The sequence below is a fragment of the Solenopsis invicta genome, chromosome 8, assembly GCF_016802725.1.
Source record: "Solenopsis invicta isolate M01_SB chromosome 8, UNIL_Sinv_3.0, whole genome shotgun sequence".
Classification (NCBI taxonomy): Eukaryota; Metazoa; Arthropoda; class Insecta; order Hymenoptera; family Formicidae; genus Solenopsis; species Solenopsis invicta.
In genome coordinates, this window is record NC_052671.1 from 8,213,942 (window position 1) to 8,239,570 (window position 25,629).

Below are 25,629 nucleotides of genomic sequence, written 5' to 3' on the forward strand. Positions count from 1 at the left end.
TTTCAAACTCAACCCGCTCGTCGTCATATCTCGATTTAGAAAATTAGACGCGGGATGTTTTTTTTTATAAACGGCCGCCGATAAGCGATGCTTCGACGTTGAAGTCGCGCAAGCTGCATTTTTTCTCTCTTTCGTAGAGAAGATATCTATAAATAGCTCACGGAAAATGTTTTTCTGAGATAAAACCCGCTTGAGTGAGATTCGCTCGACTTCACGAAACGAACTATATCTTCTTTGTTACTTCGGCGGGATCCTTGGGAAGACAGAAAGTTTCGCCGACCCTTCGTTTTTCGATCCTCGGACGTGGACGACTAGAAAGAGAGAAAGAGCAGATCGAAGTTTCAAGGTCGACAAGGCCGAGAATCGGTCACCCGGAAGGAGGGGGCTGCTTAAAAACGGTGGACTAACTGTATTCCCTTTGTGTGAGGGGGAAACCACCGCCGTCGCCGCCGCTACAACTGTCGCAGAATTCGGCGGAAGGATTCGAGACGAAATCCCGGCGAGATCGGGTAAAATCAGGGCGGACTTTCACGGGCGGGCGACACGAAACAAGAAAGCAGCCACGCGAAGGGGGGCGGGGGGGTTTCCCCCCGGAATCCCCCTCGGACGCGCGCTCTCGCCGTGTTCTTCGCCGACGCGCAAGTGTAACGCTTAGTTGCACATCAAGCTCATCGGACACTAGCGAGACTTTATTGTAACCTACTTACGTCGAATTTCACGCGCGACGCAGGTTCCCGGAGATCACTCGTCTCTCTCTCTCTCTCTCTTGATCTCTTTCGCTTTCCACTTTGAATAGCGCGATTGCGTCTAGACGCGCACACGTCCTGATTTTCTTGGACTGCCTTCGCGTTTCTTACCCGATCGATCCTTTCGCTTAAAGATTCTTCGCTTTATCTAACAATATTTTTATTCTTTTACTGTTTTATCTAACAATATTTTCGTGAGTATGACTGTGTACAGCTATCATTTATAGAAGCGGATTAAAAAATTTTTCGCATATATTATATTTTCTATTTGTATTTCTCTACAAACAGAATATATTTATTATAATTATAATATAGTTGAGTAGGCATATGAGATTTATTATTTTTTCATGCTTTTATGCTTTTCGCGTTTTCTTATCGGATATTTTATACAACAGGAAGTTCCTGTTGCGAGATAACTCTTCGGAACGATAAAGTAAATCGCCAGATAGGATTAAGTACATATTGGAATTTAGATGTGACGCCATTACGGCGGAGAAGTATATTTAATATATGAATTAAGATGGATAGCGCGGGGATTGCGTTGTTCTTAAATGAGCGATCGCTCAACCGCAACCGGTGGAGAAATTGCAAAAATTTTAGATTCCCTTCACGCTCTATTTAAGGCGGGGATATTGCATCGTACTGCTGACTTGATTTTTTTTCTACGAGTCGCGCTATTGCGCCTCTCGATTACTGGACTGTGCTAAATATTTACAGGCTTTGCGAATGATCTTTGCAAATTCCATTTCTTCCAGCTTAGGGAAATTAAACGGAGATATTAATCGAAAATAGAATTGTCGTTAATTAGATTGGTACACCTGTAGTCTACATTTACATATCGAGTATTTACGCTTTTGCATACGTCATTAAAAACGGCTCGTGCGAGATTAAAATAGACGTTAATAAAACTGTTCTATAAATAAATTATTATATATGTTTACACACTCAATATTCTCTCTATAGGATTTTTTCTGGAACAGTTCCAGATTTACATAAGTGACTAATACTCTCGTGTTTTCAGTTTTTAAAAGACAGCAAATAAAAAATTAATTAATTAAATGAAATTGTATGAAGTATTCAACGATTTCCCATTTCAATTACGCATCATTTTTTATTAAAGGTTTGCTCTATGCTAAATTACAATTTGAACTAGCGAATTTAATGCAGAGCACTTTGTTTTATCTATTGTGCAAAGAAATGCATGAGACGATCTTTTGCAAAGGTGCAAGAAGTATACGAGAAGAGGGGGTGCGCGGTATATCGTTCCGGGGGCAAAACTGTCTGATGACGGCGTTGTTGAACGCGCGGCCGCTAATTCTCTGCAGAGGCCTTTAATCTCACGCAGTCTCAACCCGATTCCCGCATCTTCTTTCGGCATTTGGTCGGAGTCCTTGAATATCTCTCCCGCATTATGGCGGGAGCGAATACGCGCGCAGGCACACGCACGCAAAACACACACACACACACACACACACACACACACACACACACACACACACACACACACACATATCACCGAAACAGGCTAAACATCGCCAAGGACTTCGTAGAAGATGAGAAAGCACCTTCAAAGGTGGCTCTTGCCCTCTTTCGCGTCGCAGCGTTATGCGATGTGCATAAAACAGAGCCTTAACGCAGAGTATCTTTTTTAACACATTCTTAAGCACTGAACGCAAAAATATAACCCGGAAAATGATTATCTTTTCTGCCTTTAACATTATTTTCAGTCACGGCGCGCGCTAACTAGCTCCGTAGTTTATATTAGGCTCTTCGCTCTACGGATATTGCACTGAGAAGTTTGGTACTTATGACTATAATTGCATAACGTAATTACGGTTGAGAATTACCATTTTTACAGTTATTACTGCTACAATGTTAGTGATAATCGAAAAATGATTATTGCCATAATTTGAATAATAATATAATTGGCGCCAAAAATAACTACAAATTTATAGCAACTATTTTTAGATTCCTGTTACTAATTGTAGCAGAAATAACCAGAGTTGTGCCATATAGATTACGTCGATATGGATTATTTACATATCGTTTACATCACTGAGAAAAAAAAAAATTGTAATTATCATAATTTAACTAAATTTATCTTTTTGAAGCCAACTATATATTTATTGCTATTTTAATCATGTAAATTATAGTTATTACTACGTAAATACTGAATGAATGTTAAGAAATAATTCATTTATTATATAAAAATGTTTATTTTACTTTTGTTATCAATACTTACTACATTAATATTTTATTATATTTTGTTGTATTTAAAACTATCATAATTTATAGTAAAATTTTTTCATTAATTGGTAAAACTATGAATACAAAATATACATTGTAAACATTGTATAACGTAAATTATCAATATCTTACGCGTATATGTCCAACTCTGATAACAACTATAAAAGTAGAAACTTCTAATCATATTATATAATTATTTTACCATGCAATTGTAATCACAAACACTTCTTTTTCAGCGCGCGCGCGCGCGCGCGTGTGTGTGTGTAAGGTTTTCATACAAATCAACCTCCGCGAAGATTGGCGAAGTTTTCCCGTCGGTGTAACCGAATTCGAAGAGCCTCCTCTCTCGAGGTTACATCTCCAGTGTGCAGCGCGGAACATTACGTACGTACACACGGCACGAGTGGATGGCATCTGGGTCATCTTTAATTATTCGCGAAGCTATTCTGACTTGTGACGAGCGCCTCGAGCGATAGGATTCGATTCCTCGTCATTGCCTTTAACTTAAACACGCGACCTATGGTCGCCGGAAATCTCACGAAACTCTTTCTCTCTCTATCTCTCTTTCCCTCCTCCTCTTTTTCATCGTGTATCGCGAGTACGATGTGACGTTTATTCTGCAAATTGCCACTTCGCGACGACGTAAGACGAAAATGTGTCAATGGCCGACGGTTCGAGTCAATGCCCGCACATCGATCTTTTTCGGAGCAACACATGCCGTTCTTACAAGTGAACGTTGACTCTTTCCAGGAGCATCGGAAAATTTTCATTTTTTTTTTCATTAATAAATTATCATCGTTACATGTGCGTTTACGCAGTAAGTAGTTTCTTTCGAGCGACATCGGGCGATGAGGAAGGAGTCGCGAGGAACGGGCGCTCCGAAAGGACGCGCGGTGGTTGCACTTTCGACCCACGACCCCCAGGTCAGGTTGCAACCGATTTAATTTCAAATTTAAACGCCGTTTGAATTTAAATTTAACCGGCGCCGCTGCCCGATTTCACGTTGTGGCTCACCGAAGCAAAATCCAAAATAGTGCGAGTATAATTCAGGCTTATTCCTTCGCACCGGGCCGGAAGCCGCAGCGTTAAGCGCTAACCGATTTTAACAAACGATACGCACTCTTGCAACGACTCGCTGTGGACAATCTGATAGTAAAACGCGTATAAAAGCTCATAGCACACCGGGAGAAACATTTTTTTTAAATAAAAAAAATTCATTTTCTTAAAAACATATTTGAATACGGGCATTTGTTTGTTTCGTAAATAGATATTACCTTTTTATATTTTTTACATTTGAATAATTATTTTACAAATAAGCTTGTTAAATATGTTTAAATTGTTTTCTCAAGTTGAAAAATCTGATTTTCTTGAATGTGAAAATAATCTAACAGTAAATATTTCCTAGAACTGCAAGAAAAAATTATTTGATTAAAAGAAATTTCTTCGTTTATGTTTACATAAATATTTCAATTGAGAAACTTTCAAATTGACTTGGCAAGTAAATAAGCTATTAGGACCCACCGAGTAAAAAATTGTTTTGTGTTAAGAAATATTTTTTTTATTTCAAGACATTTTTTCTTTCAGTGTAGCTCTCGCGGAGAATTGCCTACCGTTTTGCAACATATATATATATATATATAATACATTCTTCGATTATAAATGTCGACATTTAACAAATCATTAAAAACACGGGCGTATCATGAGCGACATAAAATAACACATTATGTAGAATATAAATTTTAAAACATAGCGAATTGATGTAAATGAGCCACTTAATGTATTCCAAAAATAGCCGGCAAAATGGAAGTTCGTGCCTTGATTATAATTTCAACGTATACATCATATGTACGGTATATCGATTCGAAGCAAGATTTCGGTTTTGCTGGCTCTCATACGCTACTTTTAAAAATAAATGGCTCACATGTGTAGGCCAGATATCGATATTAGTCTGCCAGTGTATATAATTTCCGTGAAAGTGTGCAAGAGTGTGGATTTGACGGCGATAGCGCGCCAGGATTAGAGCGCGATCGATAGTAAAGCGAAAATGTCATTTTGCGTAAGTGGCTCGCGGCGTAATTTTCTTCAGCGATTTTTCGAAGGGTGATATTACAGATTCTACATTCTAGAGAGGGAGAGAGAGAGAGAGAGAGAGAGAAAGAACACGAACTTTTAGGGAGTGGCGCACGTCATGTCCTTAGGTGAAAAACGTCGGCCGATTCCCAAGAAAACTGTCGAAGAAAAGGAGTAAAAGACAGAGAGAGAGAGAGAGAGCACTCTCAAGACTATTTTCCTACCGACTATTTTCCTACCCGCGTCTTGCTCCTTTTCCGCGTCTGTCTCGGCAGCACGCATGTGGCTTCGATCTCGCAAACTCGCGTGAAACAAAGTGCCGGGAAGACAGACGGCGCGCTTCTCTCGTATATATGTTAAATATTTCGCGGTCTTGTCCATTGTTCTCCCGCCGCGCGAATTGACTTTATTGGCTTTCGCCTCGGTTGCCACCGAGTCAGGATTCGAAGTGTTCCCTATTTGTCCACGTATACGTCGCACGATGTTCAGTTCACGACGGATAATTCTGACTCCGGGACAGATGCGACGTCGGAATACCTAGCGGTTCAGCCTTAACAAAATCCTGACATCTCGCGCGTCGTCCCCTTATATTTTCGCACAAATGTTTCAGGTTAAATTGGCACAAAATGCCATCCAATCAAACCCATTCCCTTTCGTACAAAAAAAAGAAAAAAAAAGAAAATGGCCCGAACGAGCGATCTGCACGAAGATGCAGAAACAGAATGCAAGAGCAAATTCCTACATGGGAAGAACAATTTTTGAGCAACATTGTCACGTTTGCCCTGCACAATTATTTTGATAAAATTATTTTCCGATTTTTAAATCTAGCTAAAAATTTAGATACTAGAGTAAAATTGTTCTTTACGTTTCATTAGATAAATAAGGTATACGTATGGAAATGCGCGGCCCCAATTCGCGCGCGACATTTCTAATTTAGAAATCGCTTTCCGCATCGTTACGCTTATTATGGCGGCACGGGAAAAAATTTCTGTTTGCATTCCTTAACGATGTGCTCGGAGGGTTAATACTAAATATCGCGGTAATGCACGATCATAAATACTTCGCCGCGATATTACCGCGCGGCGTTGCCTGGAAATAACCGTGTATGAAATATTCAGCGGCTCGAAACATAACGTTAGGGCGCGTAAATCGTTACGTTTTTATCGATCATCGCGCGGCTGCATCGTGCGCACGGTAGTGGCGGCGGGCCCCTCCATTATTACGCGTTCATTATAGATCGGAATCTCTAGCGGCCGCCTAAATCCATCATTATCCGTGCCCACCGTGGCGCCTCTCAGCACCGTCATAAAAATTACAACGTCGAAACATGCAACAGGTTCACGACGAGAGATCGCTTCCCCATCACCCTCGATTCGTGTGCGGTTCACGGAAAAAAAATTACCCCATAGCGGATTCCAATTAATTTTCGCCTTCTTTGGTAATGACAATTTTCGCCGGATATTCAGTTCAGAAACGAGTATCGCTCGGCTTTGATTGCAACTGTATGCACCCGTAGAAAAGATTTCTGCATCCAATGTTTATACTTATACTTTTCTATGTTTCATAAATAAAATAAGTTTGAGACAATCATAATTATCATTGGGAGAGAAATATTTTATTTTTAAATGGAAAAATTCTAAAATCAAGAATGAAATAATCTTTGTACCATCTCATTAATTTTCTCAGACGTAATTAGATTAAACAATAAAAATTTGTGATATTTTTCTTATAATATTTTTAACTTGGCAATAAAATCATCTCAAGAAAATTTAAAAAGATTTTTTTTTTTAAATAAAATATTACAAAGGAAGCTATAAAGTCGTGAAAAAATTTAATGTTCTTAAACAGACATTATTTGCTTGAACATGAAGAAATTTGTTTCTTACATGAAAAATTTTATTTGTAAATTATGTGTACTTAAGATTATCAAATTCTGTAAAGATTCATAGTTTAAAATATCATCATGCATTATGACATTCGGTAAATTTTTATTTTAAATGTAAGAATACACAAGCTAAAATTTACATATATAACTCTTGTATCAAAACAAGTCAATTTAATTCGACGCTGAAGAATAGGAATTATTGATCTCATCTTAATATTGTTTTATTTTTATACTGCAATAAAATTAAGTTGCGCCAAGAATATTTTTATACTTGTTAGAAATCTTTCCTAAGGGAATTGACGTTAAAAAAACATTGAGACTATTGAAAGTCAAGATTTCCTTATAGAAAAATCCCAGATACAATGTATATGTTAAATCACCGAGAAATGGGATTCCGTACAGCAAACGAAGGTTCCGGGACGTAAACCGTGAACGAGATATCCGAGCGTGACGATAAGTGCGACCGCGGCGAGATAAGATACTTCCGCGCCCATCTCTGATTTTCCGCGGGAGGGACGGTGGAGGAAGGGAGAGGGTGATTAATATCCGGCCCCTCTTTTTTCTTCCCGGAACTCACGATACCGCGAATAATCGGTGCGAACCGGTCGCTCGAGAGACCGCACCGCCATGGACCGGCACGGAGAGTCGGCACGGCTGGCACCTAAGCGCATAGCTAGTCGACCTGCATCCACGGATATGCAGGATTCCGGCGTCGACGGACCTCATACCACTGGAATGCACCGAACGAGCTACAGGCTCCATACTCCGTTGCCTCTCGGTGCTCCTCCGGCCCTCCGGCTTCGGCACGCGCTTCTTCTTCTTTCACCTTTCTCCCTCCAGCATCACCTCGCCGATCTTTCCCTCTCCCCGTTCTCTCTCTCTCTCTCTCTCTCTGCGCCGTTATCCTCTTTTTCTTTTCGCGGCCTTCTTCCTACCGCTTACCAGTTACCACTCGAGACGTGTTAATGGCTTCGGCCGGCCACTTGGGTTACCAAGCGCGAATCTCGTGTCACTTCGCCGAGGACCCGAGTTTTTGACCGGATTCTCTCGCGCCGATCGATCGAGGAGTCGGTCGAGCCAGGAGGAACGCACGAAACGTGAAAGTTCCCAAACGGACCGTTATCCCGTAACTTTATCGTCAATAATTACGTCAGTCATTAATCGTAACGCAACTGAAAACGAAAGATCCCTCGGCTAAGTTTCTGCACGTAATAAAGTCGCATATCGAATTAACTCTAGATAGATTTTAGATCTTTACAGTTTTCGGGATGCCCTCCTCCCCCGTCCATCCGGGAATTGTAGAGATGCTTGTAGGCATCAAAATTATTAAAGTGACTAGCAATTTAATTTGTGATATTACATTTCTTGTTCCATTTAAGCGTCTTAAAGTCCGCCAAACGTGCGATGCGCAGAGTTCGAAGAAACTTGTAAATGTATATAAATTCACCTAGAAAATTATTATTGAGCACTAATGATCCGCTTTCGACCGATTAGCCGCGTTTTCCTCAATTCACACACTTCTCGGTCATAATAGATTATTGTTAATTTTAGATAGAGACACTTTCTCACTTTGACACAAGGAAAGGACGATTTTGCTGAAGTATCTAAATATTTAGCTGGATACAGATCTGAAAATAATTCTATTGAACCATCAAAATAATTGTGACGGATGTTCAAGCGCGGTGAGCAGTTCTGCAAAAAAATTTTGACATTCTAGCAATTCAGTTTGAGTGTCCAAGGGACTTAGGAAAGAGCCGTCAAATGGCATTCCATTTACATTATTATCAGCTGCATAAGTTGATGAAAAATTTAAAATGCTGATAGCATGCACAAAACAAAACAAAACTCGTTAAATTTTTGTGTACCTTATTTCTCATTTACTTTTTACTTTTGTTACTGAATGTTGACTTATATGAAATAAAAGTGTAAAATATCGAACGGGTACGCATTCAGCAATTTTCCCCTATTTGGATCGCCCAACAAAATTATTTTCAGATCCTGTATCCAACTAAGTTTTTAGACGCTTTTGCAAAACCGTTCTCTCCGTGTAGAACACCAGAGCCCGACATATTAGTCGAGAGAATACGCGGCGTGAATATAAAATTGCGAAATTTTAGCGAAAGGAGTTGACGATGTTCTTCGGATACGTGCACTACACTGACGCGCGGAATGGCCTGGTAGAAAGTGCGCCGGTCGGGGGAAAATTACCACTTTTCGAAATTACTAAAACTGCTTCAATAAGGCGGAAAGTACGGCGCATTTGACCTCATTGCGCTCCGTAGCCACCCCATTTTCAAAACACCTTGAACAATTTCGAGAAATGGTCCTCTTTCTCCCTGTCCCGTGATGTTAGCGCGCGCGCGCGCGCGCGCGCGCGTGTGTGTGTGTTCGTGTGTGTGCATGCCCATTTGCCCCGTCTCCCGTTCAATAACCGAAGAACCACGTGACGAAGAGCCCGCGCGCGCCTCGCGCAACGAGATTGAATCGGTGAATGATTTATCCGCGAGGAATTCGAAGAATCGACAACGAGGGAGGTTCAGCCGCGAACGACGGACTCCTCGCATTCCGCATAATTGCCGTATATCGTCGATCCATAAATAGCGACGCGACGGACGGAGCCCCCTACGACGCGCTCTTGCCGCCCCCGCCGCCCCTCGCTTTATTGCTCTTCGATCGCATCCGATCGATCGATCGATCGATCGCGCGCGCGCGCGCGCGCACGTTCGCGCGTATCGTTATGGATAAATCGCGGTGCCTCGCGAGGACTGCGTAATCACCTGACGATTGATGGCGCGCCACCGTTGCCTGTCGTAAACGCGCCGATAAAATGCACGGGCTTCGACGACGCGATAGCGCGCGTCGCGGCGTTTTATCAGCTCGAGATGTGAGACGCGTGCACCGTTCGTCGATACCAATTCGTCCGCCGGGAATACGGATCGTCTACGTTCGCCTACAGCCGGATTCGGATCGGGCCTCTCGCGTCTCTTGTTTTATCGAAATTGCAGCGAGATAAAAGTCGACGAACTCCGAAGGAGACGGGAAACACGATTGTTGATAAAATAATGCACGAAAAAGCAACGGGCCGAAGTGAAAGGCGAGAAACAAGAAGCAGAGCGCACACTGTAGATTAAACTTTAGACTCGCACACCCTCGATCCGACTGCCTCCCACGTGCCGATCGTCGATTTTGAACGTACGCACACAATTGTCGCGTGATCTAATCGAAGAATTAATCGGGATTATTGGAATGTGACGCAGGATCGCGCGGCGAGAATAAGTATCTCCGATTACTCACCGCGCTTATCGGTGTCGCGCCGCCGTGATTCCCGTCGATCCGAGCCCAACGACGCGTCATCGACGTTACGAGACCGAGATGAAGTGTCCGCGATGTGGTAACGGTCTGTGTAACAGGCGGCTTTTCGTATAAGGCGCATTCGTAGAACCCGTGTTCGCAGAGCCCTCCCACATCCGCTCGCGACGGAACGATCCGAACGGATTCTTGTCCTTCCTGATTTGTGTCGTCTCTGTTTCGCGTAGGCGCGATTCCCACCTTCGTCTCTCTCGCACAGAGAGAAATTATAGTACAGTACGAAATGTACAAAAAAAAAAAAAATATACCTTTTTCGCAATGTTTTTTGGTCACGTAGTGGAATATATATTTTTCCTAATTGATATATAATATAAACAATATTTTATTAAAATAGTAATAAAGGAATTTGCAGAGTTTGATAATATTAATATTTGTCTTTGTCTGAGAGACAAATTCCCGAAAAACATTCTTTTCAAACGAGAGTACATCCTTAAAACAATTACTTCTCTCGCAGATAGCAAAAAATTTTTTCTCAATTTTGTCGTTTTGAAATGTAATTAAAATGTTCAAATTATTAAGTTCTTTTGTAAAGTGTAAAATATGATTTTGAGATATCAGTATATTCCAGGATAACACAAATTTTATTGTAATGTTTACTACTACGTTTTCTCCGTGCACGATTTCCAAGAAACTTTCACAATCCTGACTGCGGCAGATCGCGAAAAGATCCGAGGTAGATCCGCAGTCGTCCATGAATTTCCCGCATCTCACTCAACAGGAGACACCTGATAATGATTTCATCTTGTTTATTCGATCGCGCGTTATAATCACTCGATAACGGAAGGTAAACAAGCTGCTTAGTCCTTGCGCAAATGCGGACACTATCCGTCTCTTCGTTCGAAAATCTTAGCGTCAGAATCGTCACGTTTGGTCTTATCGCGACATTATTTACGTTCGATAATTGCAATCAAATTGCTTATCAATTTTGTGATTCAGTGAATGGTCTAAATACCCCATGGTGAACGCGTAAAAATGATACGAGGAAGTAATTCCGACGAAAGATTACGAGATTGACGAATCTCAATGCGGAAGATTGTATTCGAAATATCCATAAATAATTTTAGAACGGTAATTAAGAAATGAAAGAAAATGTTGAGCGTTATCGAGAAAGACAATATTCGCCCGCATAAGGCGACGATATGAATAGATGTGCAAATAGGATTGAATGAAATTAATTAATTATCGATAAAGTATTATCGACGGAAAGTACTAACAAAATTGCCTTTCAAATTTTCTCAAATATATCGTGCTTTCAATATTACCAAATACGGGGTGTATAAGTTCACGAACTTGTATGTAGGAATATTCCATGACTTATTTTTAGGAAGAAGAGATTCTCTAAATATGTGCTCTAAATTGCTTCATTAAAAATTTAATATACCCTGCGCTCTCGAATGGATGTAAAAATGTTTCGCCAGTATTAGAAAATGATTTTTACTATCACATGTACGTATAACAAGTTTGAATAAAAGCGTCTTCCAGATTTTCTAAATTTTCATTTTTTTTCTCTCGACTACAGTATCCTGCATTTTAAAAGCAAAACAGTTTAGAATCTTTGATCAATTTAGGACCTTTTTTTCCTAAAATAATCAAAAAACATCCGCTTTAAATATTTATATTTACTTAGGAATTATCCTGTAGATCATAAACTACCGTGTCAAGTAAAACACAAAATGATCATTAATATGATGAAATGTAAACATTTTTACGCGATAAAATTAAATCAATCTGGGCCCAGGATAAAATTACGTAGATCAAAAATTTCTAGACCTCGATTTGTCTGTAATAAATATATGAATAAAAACACATGTACAGTTTCCAACTTTTTGCTATCAAATGCCGAAAATCAAAAGTTTCCAGTCCATCGCTCCTCCATCCCCTTTTCGCCGATAATCGGCAGGCGAATACGGTCCACTAGAAATATTTTCTCATAATCCAAATATAGAGAGCTATCCATCATGCCTCGCACAAAGCGTAGGAGTACTTGTGCAAACAATACACGCCGGTAACTTTATTTTCGGACGTCTCGGTGGCCTAGCCGATACAAGTGCTCGTATTATTTTCTTTTTTCTCCCCTCGGCAATAAAGAATCGTTCCTAACTCCAAAAAACTTCGGACAGTTTACACCGATGGGATGGAATTAACCGGTACGGCCTGATAAGCGCTATCGACGAAATTTCGCATATACCTATCGCCACTTCGAATATCTTTTCGTATACAGCGATCGTAAAATTCTTGACGTAAGAGCCATTGATAATAATAATTTATATACATATATAATAGCATGTATATAATGTTTAAATGTATACGTATATAATTAAAAACGTAAGGTTTCAGAAATATAATAAGATAAACATATGGAATTACGTCACTACAAGTAAGGACTAATTTTTGAAAAGTTATTTGGAAAAAATAATAAATAAAGTGATGTTAGGTAAGACTATAAATTTTATCTTAATATTGAAATTAGCGAAAACGCATATGAAGGTTGGAAAAAAACAAAAATATCCAAAAGAATCAAGTGCGAACTGCACATGTTATGAATTACGCCATCGAAATTCTAGATTGTCCCGATTCACGCCACTAATATGTACCAATTATTTTTTTAAACATATTAATCGTGCAAAACTAAAAACACTTTGTAATACAATTCAAAATTATTTGATTTTATTTCTTTACAGATTACATTGTCGCGGTAACGATTTAAGAATAAATTTTAGATTTAAGAATAAAATTGACAGTTAAAATTGACAGATTCTCGACATGGGTTTTTGGGAAACGCTTTTCACGAAAAATCACATTTATACACGTTTACTTAATTTGATAGACTTTGACGCGAGCCATTTGATAGACTTTGACGACTGCTTTCCGCTAACGTTTAGACACTTTTGATCAGCTGTGTTTTATTACGGGCACAAAACAAATTACGGTGGCGTCATTCGGGTCAGTGGCGTAATTCCGTACATTTACCTTGGACATTCTGAAAAAAGAATTGTTCGCAGAGAGAGAGAAACAAACTCCGGCGCGGCGGGAGCCAGCTCGCCGAGTCGTCCGCGAGCAAGTCGTGACAATGGGAGGAGTTCTTACCTCGTTGATGTGCTTGTAGGTCTTGATGAGGTCGACGCTGAGTTTCCTGAGGGGCGCCGTCGCTGGATCGCGAAACCTGTGGGGTATCCTGGCCTGCATGGCGTGAATGTCCGAGGGTCTCCTGCGGAACCCCGCCGGCAGCCCCGCCACCCGCGGCACCAGCCCCACCGCATACCGCGGAGGGCATGGGCTCCTCGGCCACCAGGCGCCCGTAAAGGGGCGCACCGCCGGTCCCTGTCCTCCCGCTCACTGAAAGCACCAAGAGACAAACGGATCAATGCATGGCGACGGTCAAAGAGCACTCATTTTGATACGCGTGCACGTTCGATCCCCGAGCGCTGATCGCAGGGGATACGTGCGGGGGGAGGGGGGGGGGAGGAGGAAAGTTCACTGTATTGAGCTTCTTCGCTCGATTAAATTCTCTTCGCCGCTTCCCTACTGCAGCACGCGACCATCGGGCAGTAAGACAATTATCTCGAGACACATATGTCACGAGATCGAAATGAGACGTAGTCATCCAGGACGCGGATACACAATGGCTGCGTTCGAGCTTATCGGAGCAGGTAAACCTGTTCGCCGAGCGATTGAACGCGATTGGTGGGATCTACGAGTAAGAATCAATCGTCTTCAATCGCTCGGCAAGCAGGTCAGTTTCGACTCTCGACTTTTATTTTTCAATTTTGTTACTTTTATTCGTTGTGAAATCAGCAATTCAAATCCAAGATCAATTGACATTTTACTAATATTAATATTTAATTTAACGGAAGTGGCTCTATAAAAAGACTAATGCAGCTTCAATATCGGAGTTCGGTAATTGTCAAGGAACGATGCAGCATAATTCGTTCAGAAATACTGGTCAATCTTTCGAACTTAAAAACCGGATGAAATAAAAGAAGCCGCCTTTCTTCTTCGACGCTTTCTTATTCGTGCTTCCGTATTGGAAATATTAAAATTATTAACTGTAAAATTCGACGTCTCCGATGCTATGAAATGATAAGTTTAGAAAATATAAATATACAACACGCGAAAGAAAAGAATTTATTCAGCACGATCATATGTTCATACGTATGCGCAATATTGATTTTTGAAGTCTGCATGTAATTGCAGCGAAAATTTAACTCGTATACCGCGAGAAATGGATCAATGCATGGCCACGAGTTTAGTCAATGATCAATATTTGTGTTTGCTGCCTGATATTGACGTTTATCTGTTAAGTTTATCATTAGGTAATTAGATTCGCGTAGTAATTAGGTAACGCCAGACAACCAAGTTGCAAGTTGTTTTGATCGATGCTGGGACACTGAGGTGTGAGATTATTGTGCTTTCTGGGACAAATGAATATGGGCGCAGCAGACACATGCAACCTGATGCATAATATAAAATCAATTTGATATAAAGAAAAAAATGTCTTAAAACAAAAAATTATTTACTCGCTGACTCCTAATAGCTTATTTACTTACACTCAAGTTAAAAATTTCTCCTTTGAAATATTAATGTAAATAAAATAAGTAAATAATTTTTAATCAAGTAATTCTTTTGTACAATTCTACAGAATATTTACTGTTAAATTATTTTTATAGTCAAGACAATAAGAAATTTTTTAACTGTGAAAAATTAATTTAATTAAGTGCAATAATATTGTTAGCTTATTTAAATGTCAAAAATGTAACAATACAAAATTACACACTTAAAGTTGTATATCTATTTACCTAAAAGTAAATAGATATTTTTACTTAAACAGAAAAAACAAATGCTTGCATCAAAATGATTTTATAAAAATGTATCTTTTTATTTTAAAACATTTTTCTTTCGGTATATTGTAAGTAAAAATAAAAATAAAACCGAGAATTATTATACATATCAAATAATGCACGTATTTTTATAACCCACGTTTTTAATCATATGAACAATCGTACTAGCTATTAATTTAAAACAATGTTCGAGGAGAGTAAAAAAACAGCAATTGAAGAGATATTTCTTTCGCCGCGCGGAAGATCGTCGTTATTTTTTTTTTTTTTTTACGACCGACGTTAAAGCCGCGACGTAATTAGCATCAGAAAAATTTCGCGGAGTCGCGTGGCCGCGAATGAATACGCGATTAAAACCGTCGCCGCTGTTCCTCCGCAAACAGAATCGGTTTTGTTGAAATTACTCCCGGATAATCCCGTAATAATACCAGGGTACGTTAAATCCAATTCTTTTGTGGCCCGTGATAAGTTACCCTCTCACTAATGGAGTTTTTCTTAAGCTAATCAAGCTGTCTCTTTTAAGACTACAATCATACGTTGTTTCAATAAATCTACCGGGTAAATCAAAAGCAGACATCGAATGGATCAAAGACGACATTACTCTTTAACGAATAATGTGAATTAAGGCGGATTAACGGTGCATATGATTTTTTTAAAACGCTGAGAAAATTATAGAAAAATTATTAAGATTGTATTACATTGCATTTGATAGTAGCGACAATTTTCTACCCGAATAAAAAATTATTTCAATGAGAACTAGTGTGCTCGAATGAAAATGTAATTAATAATGAAATAAGACATAATGAAAAGAAAATATAAATTTTTTTTTTAAGTCCTTTAAACATTCAAGATAATTTATGTGAAGTTTTACTGTAATGCAGAGGTTATTGATCAAGTTCTGTAAAATAAACAAAATTTATTTATTTACGAAATAACTAAACAGACAATCACAATAAAACTTTGTATAAATCATCTCGAAACTTAAACTACTTACGCAAAAAAAATTGAGATTTGTCTTAAACGTTGTAAAAAATAATTTAATTTTAATAACGAACAAACCATAAAAATATGGTAATAATTGAAAATATAATCTTATCTACGCAACTTTCATATGTATATAGTTCATTTGAAGTGTTAATATTAAACACCTTTCTCAATTTTAATTTACTTTGCAGAAATTCTACGTCTGATACATCGCGAAGCGCAAGGGATGGTCGCGGTGAAGGGCGCGCGGACGGCGATTTGCAACGATTTCCTTCTATGAAAAGTAATCCGTCCGAATGAATCGCGACCGCGCGCGGGGAATTGCGATACGTTCGAGGAAGCATGCGTGTGGAAGGAACTCGCGTTGATTGTTTCTATAACGATCCGCCGCAGAAATAGTAGCTCGCCCAAGCAATCTGTAGCGGACTTTTTTCTCCGTAAACTCGAACGGGAATAGAGCCCTCGCATTGACCGATTCGACGTTCGCGGAAAAAAAATGTTTATCGCCGGAGCAGCAATAGTCTCAACACCTCCATAACGTCATAAAAAAAAAAAAAAAAAATAGAATCCCGTACGACGCTAAAAAATTTACACGCACACGTCTCGTGAAAAACACGCCGTGATATAAACAAGTGTACGCACAACAAGATCGAAAGGGGGAATGTAGAACAGGCTTTGGAAGATGGTATCCGAAAACGCTCGATTTCTTCTCCCCGGGCATCTACCTTGGCCACGTGCCGGCGGTTTCGCTTAAGTATTTTCATCAGCCGTTGAAACGAGAGCTCTTTAAGGTGCTCTCGGCCGCTCTTCACGGCGAGGACGAACGCTCTTGCGGTCGGAGAGGTGAGAACAAAAGCGCGCAAATGCGGAAGCATCGATAATTAACAAATCCCGCCAGTGAACGGGCCACCCCCGTACGATCCTCTCCGTTTTCCCCTTTTTCCGGCTAGTAAAAACACGGACTCTCCCGCATGTTCGCACCAGCGAAAGGTGTAATGCTGAATTTAGATTTGACAATTGTTTCGAGTTGCGGCAAGATCATTACGATGTTAAGAATATATCATACATACATTCGGTAAATTAAAATTGAGAGTGTGTTAATATTTATACTTTAAATGGTCTTGGTTACGCAAGAAAGAATCAACCCACAAAATTATAATTTTTGAGTTATTGTAATCGGTGGATAATCCGTATGTTTTTCTACAAAAAAAAAAGATTCGAGCCTCTCTAATGTGCCTGAAATTAATAAGAGAACAGTTTTTATTTTCTACTAATTGCGCTATGGCATTTTACATAAAATTTTTTTAATACTTGCAGTATTTATATAAAAAAAATTCAAATTTTTGTGTTATTTTTTTAATCACACTTGTTATTGAAAATTAATGTTCAAATAATTTCAAGCGCTTATGTTATTTTAATGTTGCTTAAGAATGTATCTATTTTCAAAACAAAAAGAAAATTAAAATCAGTTACAGATGTAAATTAAATTAATGTTCAAGATAATTCTACACAGGAAAAAGTTATTTTATTGAAATAATGATCCAGGTAGAAAATTGTCGCCAAATTTTTTGCAATACTTTCAAATGCGATAAAAATCTGTAATTTTTCATTATTTTGAAAACAAATGTAACACAGTCTTATAGCAATATTAAGATAACGTAAGTGCTCATACTGAAAAAAGTTGATTAAATTTTTCAACTTGATTGAATTTCTTCAGTTCCAATTTGTTATGTATTTTGTTATGTAACTGAAACACACAGTTAAACTGAACAAATTTAATTGATGAGGCCAAAAATTTTTAGTCAAGTTAATAACTTTTTTCTGTGTAGAATTATCCTGGACATCAATTTAATGTTCATCATTGACATTGTAACTGATTTTAATTTTCTTTTTCTTTTGAAAATAAATACAACGCATTCTTAAACAACATTAAAATAACATAAGCGCTTGGAATTATCTGGACATTAATTTTCAACATTGACATTAGTAATTGATTTAATTTTCATCGTTGTCAATTCAATCTCGCTCTGGCAATTTATACGAGCAAGTTGCAAGAGCCACCACGTGTCCCGTGGGGAAGAAGCGGAAGAAACTGACGTTTATTGTTTCGCGTTTCTGAAAGGATTAAGCGCTCGTGCCCGGCTCCAAGTCAGATTGGGGAATGAGGCGAACGAAACCTAAATCTTGCGGAAGCTGAACAAAGAGAAAAGTGTCGATAATTAACGAGAAGGGACGAAGCCGCGGCTCCATGCGCGTCGGAGAATCGGGACGGCGGCAGCGGGTAGGCGGTCGTTAATTTTGACGTATGACTCCTCCATCGTCCGTCGTCCGCTTCGGCACCCGCTGAAGCGTCTACTGTCAATTTAACGACCCTGTTAGGTGACGCGGACCGGCTTAACGCCGACCGCTCGCTGCTACGTGAAACAGCACCCTCCTTTTCTGGGACCACCCATGCTTCGCCCTTTTAGCTTTTTTTAATGGTCGTAACGTAATCGAGGTTATTCGGCTTATTCACGACGCTTTTTTTTCCCTTCTTCCCCTTTCACGCGGGACCTAAATACGCGATAAAAACCTCACGCGCGCGTCTGTATGAACACACACGTTCTTTTTATATACATTTCTTTTTTAAATAAAAAATCTATTTATTTTCACGATTTTTAAACACGTCAGCTTACGCGCTACCGACGACAAATGGAACTCTCTCTTTGGGAGGGTCCGATAGTAAATAGCAGAGTGAGTGTTCCGCCCAGTCGTACCTTGAATGCCTCCTTGAAAAGCTCCTCGAGTAAAGAGGAAGGACAAAGAGCGCGCGCAATGAAATATACTTCGGAGGCAATTTAATTGTTTTTGCATATAGATTGAACAAAGTTAACCAAAGAGAAGGAAGGAGTTTCAATGATTGCATGCGTTTTCGAAACCGATCGATGCGTCATCGTGTATCGGATTATTTGTGTCTCCGAAGATCAGCCGTTTGCAACATAAAAGAGGCGAAACGATCTCGCTCTCTCTCTAGATAAGAAATTTAATTATCTCGCGATGTTCCTCCAGCGACCATTCACTTGTGCATTTTACGATAATGCGACGCAGATATAACTTACTAAGCCGAAAAGTAATACGTGCAGATATCAAGTTGCTTTGTCGGAGTGTTTGTTCATATTTATAAAAGAATTTTCTGAAAATTCCCAGAATTTCCAGGAATTTTATTTAAAATTCCAGGTCAAATTAGAGTTTTTTTTTTAATGCAGCTTTGAAATAAATTTATTTGGTTTTATCTTTCAACGTTCCTTAATCATACAAAAAAAGAAAAAAAAGCATTTGTGTTGTAAATATTAAATTTGCGAAAGTAACAAGAAGAAATAATGTGAATTATAACGATCTAGGATAATACTTTTCAACCGGAAGTATTCAAAAAGCAATTAAACACAGAGTCAATCGACTTTGCATTATCAAGAAAAAAAAATAATCAAGGAAACAATATTGTCAGAAAAAGTAGAATTTAAATTTTAAAAGTAAAAGTCCACATTTTTACGAGTACGAGTAAAATTTCATGAAAGTTCACGCTTTCAAAAGATAAAAACCGAATTCCCTGAAAATTGCAAGTGTTTCTCGGTTTTTCTCGGTAGTAAATACTGTCTGCACACTTCATTTGTCGTATTTAGTTAATGAAATGACGTGGGAAGAACGTGTGCATGACTGGCTCAAACGAATGAATGCGCCATAGATCGAACATGTGACTGAGACAACGAGTGAATGGCTGAGTGTACAAACAAACGGGTGAATGAATAAGCAACGACGGACGTAAGCGAGCAGAGTGCTTATTGCGCTTTCGCGATATTTCACAAAGTATTATTGAATAGTTTTATACAAGTGCTCGTGCTTATCTAGAAACGTGACTCGGCTCGCGACGAGCATACGTATAATGTAAATAAATTAAATTTCCACACGAGTGTCTTACAAAACTGGGGGAAAAAAAAAACAAAGAGCAGCAAAAATTGATCAGACACGTCGTTACGCGGCGAATAAAATGGTTCAATTAGGTGTTACGTTTACAATTTAATCTTAAATAAATCGCAAATTGATCATCTGGCCGAGGAAATTCGATACAGAGATACATTTCTTCGATAACGTTTAAATAAAGAAACATTTACCATTGGGGAAAGAGAAACGATCCTAAAAATAAATTAACTTATAAAACTGTCAAATAAAGATTACATATCATTTGTTTTCCACTGTAAGGGTATTCATTTACATATTTCATGTAACTGACATGAAAAATGCGCACGCTTCTGCATCTGAGCGCAAACTGAAAATGTAATTTTCCAGTGAGTCGATCGCGTGACATGAATAATCATCAGACGGGCCACCGGGAATTTGTTCGGGATATAATCGGGATATTACGGAAGCACCGATCCTTTCCTCGTTTAGTCGTGCTTTTCTATTGCGGCATACACCCCCACCCCGCCCCCACCCCTCTCCTATCACCATCCCTAGAACGACGAAAAAATTGAGGCGAAAAAACACACGAGGCGAAAAAGCCGCTGATGAAGATGGTGCTGGAACTCGCAACCGGTGCGAACGATAACTTATGCAGTCAATCATTCACCGCGCGAGACTTTAACGTACATATGTTACCGAAAGACAGGAGGCAGGCACGCAATAGAAAGGGAAAAACAAGCAAAGGAAGCGACGGAGGGCGGAAGGGGGGAGAGGGGGGAGAGGGTGGAAAAAAAAGGGAAAAAGGGGGAGGAGCGGGATGAGAGAAAGAGACGCAGAAACGACAGGGGTAACGAGAAAATCACGACTAGGTCGGGTCAAATTTGCGGGCTGTCTATCCCCTTTGACCCGTTCCCTCCCTCCAGATCGTTCCTCACTTGTCCCCCGCCCTCTCATTCTTCTCCTCCTTCTCCCTCCCCCCGCGTACCCCACACTCGGTCCTTCGTTTCCTTTTTTCTCTCTTTTTTTTATTTTATTTTACGAGCCACTGCGTATCGGAAAGCGGGGCTGTTAGCCCATCGTTGCGACGAGAACCCGCCGTCGCTGCTCCGTTTGAAATGTAGGCCAGGGCGCGGTTGAATGAAAAAAAATATTCATTAACACGCGCGGGAGTACACAGCGGTTCTCCGCGCGCGCGTTGTTTCCCCTCCATCCCTCTCGCGATGATACGCGTCTCTCATTCGCGTGTTCCCGCGAATCGATCGATTCGCGGGTCTTTTAAGAATCGCGTCGTTGCGTCTCTCTCTCTCTCTCTCTCATCGATATGATCTGCGCAAAATGTAAAATCGAAAACCTCCGTCCTCGTTACCGCCGTACTTGTGGGATATTATTTTTCAAGCGCCCCAGTCGATATACGCGAAAAGCGTTTTTCAACGTGCGCGGCGTCTAGCGTAATTCCTCTCCTCGCGATTAGTAAGTCCGAAAGGTCGTTCGGCAAACGAACCCTCCCCTCCCGGATCGAAAACGCGCCGTGACGTGTAGAGAGTGCACCATCGACGAAAGATTCCTCGTTCCAAAAATATATCCCGGCTCGATCGTGAAAAATTCAGGCACATATCGATACAGAAGCGGGCGGAGGGGCAGGAGGTGAGAAGAGGGAGGGAAGGAGAGGGGTGGATTATCCTGTCGGTCGATATAGGCGCGCCGCTGCTGAAACTGGAACGTTTCGCGCGAACAACCCCCGCGCAGATTCGCGCACGAATTCTTTTTTCGTTCTCTCGCTCTCGTTTTCCCCCCTTTTGTTTCTGCTTCCCTCGCGAAGAACCGAGAGAGAGCTTTCGGTGCGGATGCGCGAGGATAGAGCGGACTCGTCGATAACGTATTATCGGGACGAACGGCCTCGCACGTGGCGCATAATGCCGGGTGCCATCTGTCGCGCCCCGTGTTTACCGTCCCTCATTCTCGCCGAGGGCACGAGAGACTCGCAATTTTTGCCAATTTAAAGCCCCGAATCCCACGGTCAAATTCGGGCGCGGTAAACGGTTATATACCAGCGCGATCGATTCGATACGGTAATGAGTTCTGTTAACGGCCAGCCTCTTCTCTCCACGGCAAAGAATAAGGATTGTACCGCGCGTGAGAAACGACGAGCTGAAAAACGGGTTTCCTCGCGAGGGATAGTTATGCCTAGACGCGAAACTATCATAGAAGGTTTTCAGCTCCCGGTTTTAATCATACGCTGAGAAAAAAAAAGTTTGTCGATAAACCGAAATATTTAGTCCGATGCACGGAGAGAACAATTTTACTGTACTATCTGAAAATTTTGCTGAATATAGATCAGAAAATAACTTTGTGTCGAACTATCAAAATAATTATGGGAGACGTTCGTTGGTTTCTATAGCAATCAAGTTAAACCTCCGATACAATTTTTTTTTAATGGTTCGACATAATTATTTTCAGATCTGTATTTCAGCCAAAATTGCTCTTTCCGTGTAAGTTCCGCTAAATATTGAGTTGGTTCGGTTAATTCTTGATTAAAAAATTCGAACGATCGACGCGAATGAACCTATACCCTTTTTTCGTGCAATTAAATAATTATTGAATCAATTTTGTATTTAGTTGAACTAAATAGCTTAGTTTTTCAACAAATTTTTTTTCTCAGTATATAAATCTTTTAGCTGACTTAATCTAGTTACAATTACGACTTTATCTAATCAGTCTGTTTACATCAGGCTATCAACTCTATTCTCTTCCTATCAAATAAAATCAGAAAACCAAAATAGAGTTCTCGGAAAATGAATCATGGAAATTTTCTTTGTGAACGTGAAAGGGAAAAGTAATAAAATCAATGGTGACAATTTTCCTACGACCTAACTGTATTTTCGTGCTCGACTCCGTTCGACAAATCTCGCATCTTTGATTCGACTAGAGACGCACAATAAGATTTCAAGAGAAATGATTTAAATAAAAATTTCAGAGTGGCATTTGAGATACAATTATAACAAACGCCTGCATATATAACAGCCACTGCGATCTCTCTTCTTTCTATGTCACGTTACAATGTTAGCAGAGTTCAAGCTGGGTCGCGTAAAGTTCGCCCGAGAGACCGGCGAGGAGAGATAACGCGTAGCGGCACGCATACGCGGGTTGAGAACCGCCGTCGCGAGGTCACGGAAGGCTTGACACAGGCCGTTCGCGATAGCCAGCACGCATTCCGCTTCATTCATGCTTCTTGATCCATCGCCCTTTCCCCGTCCGTCCTCGCGCTCTCACCTCTCCCCTCTCCTTCCTCCCCCCCTTGAACCCCCTCGATCCTACGACACCCTCGTTTTGCCTCGCGGTCGTACCTCGCTCTCGAGGGGGTATTTGCAAGTACACGGTGGCGGCGAGCCCTCGTGCGCGAAACGATCGCGGTCGTATCTTTTTCCGACGTCGGCGAATGACTCGCGCCCCGCCGCGAGAAATTGCCGGCTCTTTCGCGGAAACGAAACTCCCGCAGTTCCCTTCCCCTCTCTCCTTTTTTTTGCGAGACTCCACACCGAGAACAGCTGAGCTCGCGAGATATGAAGAGAGAGAAAAGTGGCCTCAAATCCGCCCAATCTTCCCTCTCCGCCGTAACGCTTTACATTTGTCTCCGTACTCGAAGTTACGTTTAATGTAGGGACAGACTCCCACATTCAGGGAGATCGTTTGTAACCGCGTAAGAAAAGTGGATCAATCGAAAGCAGTTACCTTCAGCCGTGTCCGCCTTTTTCCAAGGTAAAAATGCAGTTTTCTCCATTACTGATGTCTATTCTGGCCTCGCGGAAGAAAAAAAAGGATACGTCGTTCAACGTAGCGTTTCGTACAAACAAAATAAATCGAGCACTAAGATCCGCTTTGACCGGCACAGGCATTTCTTGATTTACATGTGTTATACAGGAAGTGCCTATTCCGGGCATGTACGTAAGTATATAGATTATATTGTTTACGTACTCTCGTCGGCCTTTCAAGACGTTTCTCTTAACACTATCGGTTGTTACGATAAATATTATCGTGTGCCTCGATGATCGAACTAATACTCACTAAGGCGCTCACACGAAAATTAGAGATCCTGGCTGATGTAACATTTTTCGAAACAAATTGTTTACAGTTATCGGCATAGGAGGGTCGTATAAATTAGTGACACGCAAACCACTGATTTAAGGTCGAAAATAAAAAAATCACATATTCACTACTAAATATCACCAAATATCTCATTCATTAATATGTAATGAATGTTTGCAGTTTTATTTTCAAGTATTTTTTTAAATTTAAATTTAAGAATGTAGTTCACTTCATAAATAAATGTTTGCCAAATTTAACTTTAATAAATTGTGTTGATATGTTTTATTTCCTTATTAGTATTGAGATATAAACTTTTTATCTGTTTATTATACAAATGTATTTACATTAACACTAACATACGCGCGCGCGTGTGTGTGTATGTGTTTATGGGGTCCGTAAGACACTGCCTATTTCTGAAAATAATCCTCAGAAGGTTGCGCATCACTGATATAAATGGTTATTAGCATCAAAATTATTACTATAAATAATATTTATAATAAAAATTTGATTAGCAATATAATATCGTAATATTACTTTTCTAATTCTACCTGCAAGACTTACGAGACTGACCAAGAAAAAAATTTTTTTAATGAAAATAATTTTTTTAAAACCATATATTTTTATGGAAGTATTTGTTAATATTTGAGTAAAAATATTTACTTTTAAATAGATAAACATATTACCTTAAGTATACAATATATAATTTCATATAATTTTATATGTTTTACATTTAAATAACGATTTTATAAATAAGCTAATAATATTATTAAGCTTGAATAAATTGTTTTCTTAGATTAAGAAATTAAATTATCTTAAATATAAAAATAGTCCAGCAAAAACATTTTCTAGAATTACGAAAAAAAATTACTTGATTAAAAATTATTTTGTTTTGTTTACATAAATATTTCAATTAAAAAATTTTTAACTTGACTACAAGTAAATAAGTTATTAAGATCCATCGAGTAAATAATTTTTTTGTGTTAAGAAAAATTGATGTTTTCAGATATTTTTTTCTCTCAGTGTATGCTATTCGTAGTTCAAAGATCTAAAAAATGTATATAAAATCATCTAAAAAATAATTATTTCAGCACCAAGATCCGCGCTTTGATTGACATAGGCACTTCTTGAATTAAATGTGTTATACACGTTTCTTCGGTCATATAAATGTATAAATTTATAAAATAAATTAAGCTCGTAACAATCTTATGAATTCTTATGAAAGAACTAGGATTGCGCCGAAAAAAATTTCATTTTACGTTATTAAAATGTTTTACTTCTGTCTCCGTCCTTTAAGTGCTTAAAAATGTTTTAGTTTTAAACAGTGTTTAGATTTAAAGCGCTGAAACGTTTGAAAAGACTGAAATATTTAACAGCTTCAAACATTTTAATGTTTTAAATTTATAAATACGTTTAAAACTAAAACATCTTTAAATATTAAAAAAAAAAAAACGGAAACGGAAATGGAACATTTTAC

General features: G+C 39.5%; 1 protein-coding gene across 1 annotated transcript in view; it reads right to left on the reverse strand.

The window, feature by feature from the left end:
• The window catches only part of LOC105207968 (serine/threonine-protein kinase minibrain), an 87,705-nt gene that overhangs the window by 22,645 nt on the left and 39,431 nt on the right, over positions 1 to 25,629 (reverse strand). The window contains 2 exon segments of the mRNA XM_039453004.1: positions 13,405 to 13,522; positions 13,524 to 13,653. Coding sequence (XP_039308938.1) covers positions 13,405 to 13,522; positions 13,524 to 13,653 — 248 coding nt within the window.